This window comes from Corvus brachyrhynchos, unplaced genomic scaffold (assembly GCF_000691975.1).
Source record: "Corvus brachyrhynchos isolate BGI_N302 unplaced genomic scaffold, ASM69197v1 scaffold511, whole genome shotgun sequence".
NCBI lineage: Eukaryota > Metazoa > Chordata > Aves > Passeriformes > Corvidae > Corvus > Corvus brachyrhynchos.
This window is the reverse complement of record NW_008236214.1, coordinates 327,941-331,550: the sequence shown is the minus strand read 5'-3', so window position 1 is coordinate 331,550 and position 3,610 is coordinate 327,941. Positions and strand designations below refer to the sequence as shown.

At 56.0% G+C, this 3,610-nt stretch overlaps 1 protein-coding gene across 1 annotated transcript in view; it reads left to right on the top strand.

The window, feature by feature from the left end:
• NUP98 (nucleoporin 98) overlaps positions 1–499 on the top strand; it is a 24,729-nt gene extending 24,230 nt beyond the window's left edge. The window contains exon 23 of the mRNA XM_017744714.1: positions 75–499. Within this exon, the coding sequence (XP_017600203.1) occupies positions 75–499 (425 nt within the window). The remainder of the gene's footprint in view (positions 1–74) is intronic.
• Positions 500–3,610: the final 3,111 nt, after the last annotated feature.

Genomic DNA, 3,610 nt, shown 5'->3' with positions numbered 1-3,610 from the left:
CCCAGTGTGCCAGAATCTCCCCTGAAATCCATGTGCCCTTCCACTGAAACGTTCCTCCTGCTTCTCCCCACCAGTTGCTGGGCTGCTGCAATCCAAGTTTGCCAATGTCCTTTTCCAAGCACCGAGTGCTGCTGTGGCAGATGCCAAGGGCCCGAGGACTTTGGGCAGCCCCCCCTCTGCTGCCCTGTGGTCGGCGGCGTCCCCGCTGGCCTCGGCGTTCGCCGTGCCCCCCGCAGTGCCCGAGGTGCAGGTGAAGGCAGTCGGGGTCCGCAGGCAGCGCGGGCTCGTCCCTCTGGAGAGGTCCATCACCTATGGAAAAGGGAAGCTCCTGATGGATATGGGACTCTTCATGGGGCGCTCGTTCCGTGTTGGTTGGGGACCCAACTGGACACTGGTCAATTGTGGAGATCAGTTGAGTGGCTCAAGTGAAGTGGAAGATGCTCAGCTGGAGTCCGTGGAATATGGATTCCTGCCGACTCCCGTGGCTCCCAAATCGTGAGTAGTGGCTTCCTTCGGGGTGGGTGTGGCATGCTTGCTCTTGGTGGCTGACAGGATCCTGCCTGCAGCTCGCTGTCCTTCTGACGTGCAGGAGTGGTGCAGGATGGTGTTAGCCGTGGAGATCTCCTCCATGGCTCTTCTCCACAACAGCATCTCTGTCAGATCCTGCAATAGCATAGTAAGAGGATTTCTTTTTTTAACCAAATAGCACTGTCACCCAGCACAAGGTTACAGAGAAAGTTCAGAGTTGTTGTCCAGAAAGCTTCCAGTCTCTTGTTTCTCCCTGAGGACATCTGCCCTACCTGAGGAAGTTCTTGTTCAGCTTCTCAGTTCCCAGACACCTTCAATTCTGCCTGTGCATCCAGTGGCACACAGGCTTTAGGGTCTCCATACCTGAACTTGACTGGAATATAGCCCAGTCCCACCATTTAAGTGCAGCCAAAAGCTTGTCTGGATGTTCTGCAGCGTATCTGAAGTGCTGAGGAATGAGCTGGGGTGAAGGTGTGCTCGCTGCCTTTGGAGAGCTCAGTGAGTCACGGTTTATTCGCCACATCATAGAAGGTTTGGGCTGGGAGGGACCTTAAAGACCATCTTGATCCAACCCCCTGCTGTGGGCAGGGACACATTCCACTACCCCAGGTTGTTCAGGGTCCCAAAGCCTGGCTCCAAATCCCAGTATCTCACCAGGATCGTTGTGCCTTGGGTCATGTTTTACTGTCATGTTAATTAGGACAAGCTGCAGGATGAGCTGCTCCACTTGCATGGGGAACATGCAGGACATTTGCTACCTGGTCTGTCTTCTCTTTTCCTCCAGACTCACAGAATCCCCTTTCAAGGTTCATGTGGAAAAGTTGAGCTTGGAGCAATGGAAGATGGACAGAGACAAGGAGCTGTATCTCACCCCTCTGGAGATAAAGCTGAAGCACAGCACTGTCCATATGGATGAGCCCTGTCCCCTCCTGGCCCCCAATCCTGGGGTCTCTGCTATCCATGACTATGCTGACTGGGCCAGGAAAGCATCTGAGGATCCCACTGTGGCAGAGAGTGAGTATGAAATGATTCTTTTCACAGAGTGGTTTAGGCTGGAAAAGCCCTCCCAGCCCAGCCAGGCCCAGCTGTGCCCCATGCCCACCTTGTCCCCAGCGCAGAGCACTGAGTGCCACCTCCAGCCCTTCCTGGGACATCTCCAGGGACGGGCACTCCAAGCCTCCCTGGGCAGCCCCTTCCAAACACACTGGGGACAATGACCCCTCCAGGGTGGGGCAATGAACCTGCCAGGGTTACCATCACATGAGCCCCTCTGAGTTCTGTGCTTTCACTCCTGATGCTGGGTGTGTGTCCCCACAGCCGTTGTGAAGCACTGGTGCTTGGCCTGGACGTTATGTGAAGCTATTTGGGGCAACCTGAAGGAGCTGGAGGCCAGCCTGGAGGAGCCCAGTGAGTATGTGCTGGCCCTGGAGCGCCGCAGGGCCTTCTCGCGCTGGCTTTCGGAGACGGCGGCCGGGCGCATCGAGGACGAGGTGTCCCTGTCCCGGCACGGCAGCCACGTCGAGGCCGTGTTCAGCTGCCTCACCGGGAAGAGAATCGGCGAGGCCTGCAGGCTGGCACAGCAGGCAGGTGAGCACCCCAGGCTGCTGGGCACTGCCCAGGCTCCCCAGGGAATGGGCACGGCCCCGAGGCTGCCAGAGCTCCAGGAGCGTTTGGACAGCGCTGCCAGGGATGCCCAGGCTGGGATTGGTGGGCTGTCGGGGCAGGGCCAGGGGTGGGACTGGGTGATCCCTGTGGGTCCTTCCTACTCAGGATATTCCCTGATTCTTTAAGTCTCAGCTTTTGTATAGAGGAGGAAGGAGATGCACAAAGAGAGTTTAAACTCTGAGAGCTCATAGTCACTGGCTGCTCTGCATGTGGAATGTTCCCTTGTCAGTGACCACAAAATCATGGAATGGGCTGGGTCGGAAGAGACTTTAAAGATTATCCAGTCCCACCCCCTGCCATGGGCAGGGACTCCTTTCACTATCCCAGGTTGCTCCAAGCCCCGTTCCACCTGGCCTTGAAGATTGGGTAGGAGCTGCTGGAGTCCCCAGTTCCCCTCACTCTGGCTCTGTCAGCTACCCCCAGTTAGGAAGTGCTGCTGGATTGCATTTGGAACTGGGAGTGTTTGTAGTCACTCCTTTGAATTTTTAATGAATCTTCTTTTTAATTGAGCTTCTGTTCAGATGTTTTACATTTGGGTTAAAAACATGTATTTTCAGAGCCTTATGGCAGGTTTTATCCCTGTCTGTTGTACCAGCTCACATTAAACTTCATCTGTCTCCCTTGAGGACACTGCTCTACCCCTTCCTCTGTCTCCTCCTCCTGGTCCTGTTTTCCCAGGCGTTTATGGAGTGGTTTATTTTGTAAGAAATAGTGGAGTTGTGCCCTCCTCATCCCTGAAAGTGTTCCATCCCCTAGTGGATGGAGCTTGGAGCAGCCTGGTCTAGTGGAACGTGTTCCTGTCTATGGCAGGGGCTGGAACGGGATGAGTTTCAGGATCCCTCCCAACCCAAAGCCTCCTGGGCTCTAAGCTGTGCCCGCAGCCCGGGTGTGCAGCCGTGTCCCAGGCTCACAGCGTGTCCCTGCAGGTGACCACCGCCTGGCCCTGCTGCTGTCACAGCTGGCCGGGAGCCAGCCCGTGCGGGACCTGCTGACCCTGCAGCTCGTGGACTGGCACCGCCTGCACAGCGACCGCTTCATCCAGGAGGAGCGGCTGCGCCTCTTCGCGCTGCTGGCGGGGAAGCCGGTAAGGATGGACCCCCGAGCCCCTCAGAGCCCTCCCCACACAGCCACGGGCAGTGCAGGGAGGGGGGCTGCTCGCCCAGGGCCACCTCCTGCTGCTGCACACCCGGTGAGGTACCCACATATGAATATCGATCTCATATCGATATCCAACTGAGATGGACAAAAACTCTCTAACAGTTCAGAGTTAGAAAGTGCATGTTTGATTTGGCACCGGGCACTGCGTGGGATAGCTCCCTAAGACGCAGGGCCCCGATCCAAGCAAACATGATACCTTTTATTTCCAAATATTATGAATATCCAAAATACAAATGTATATTCATAACATTAACACCTC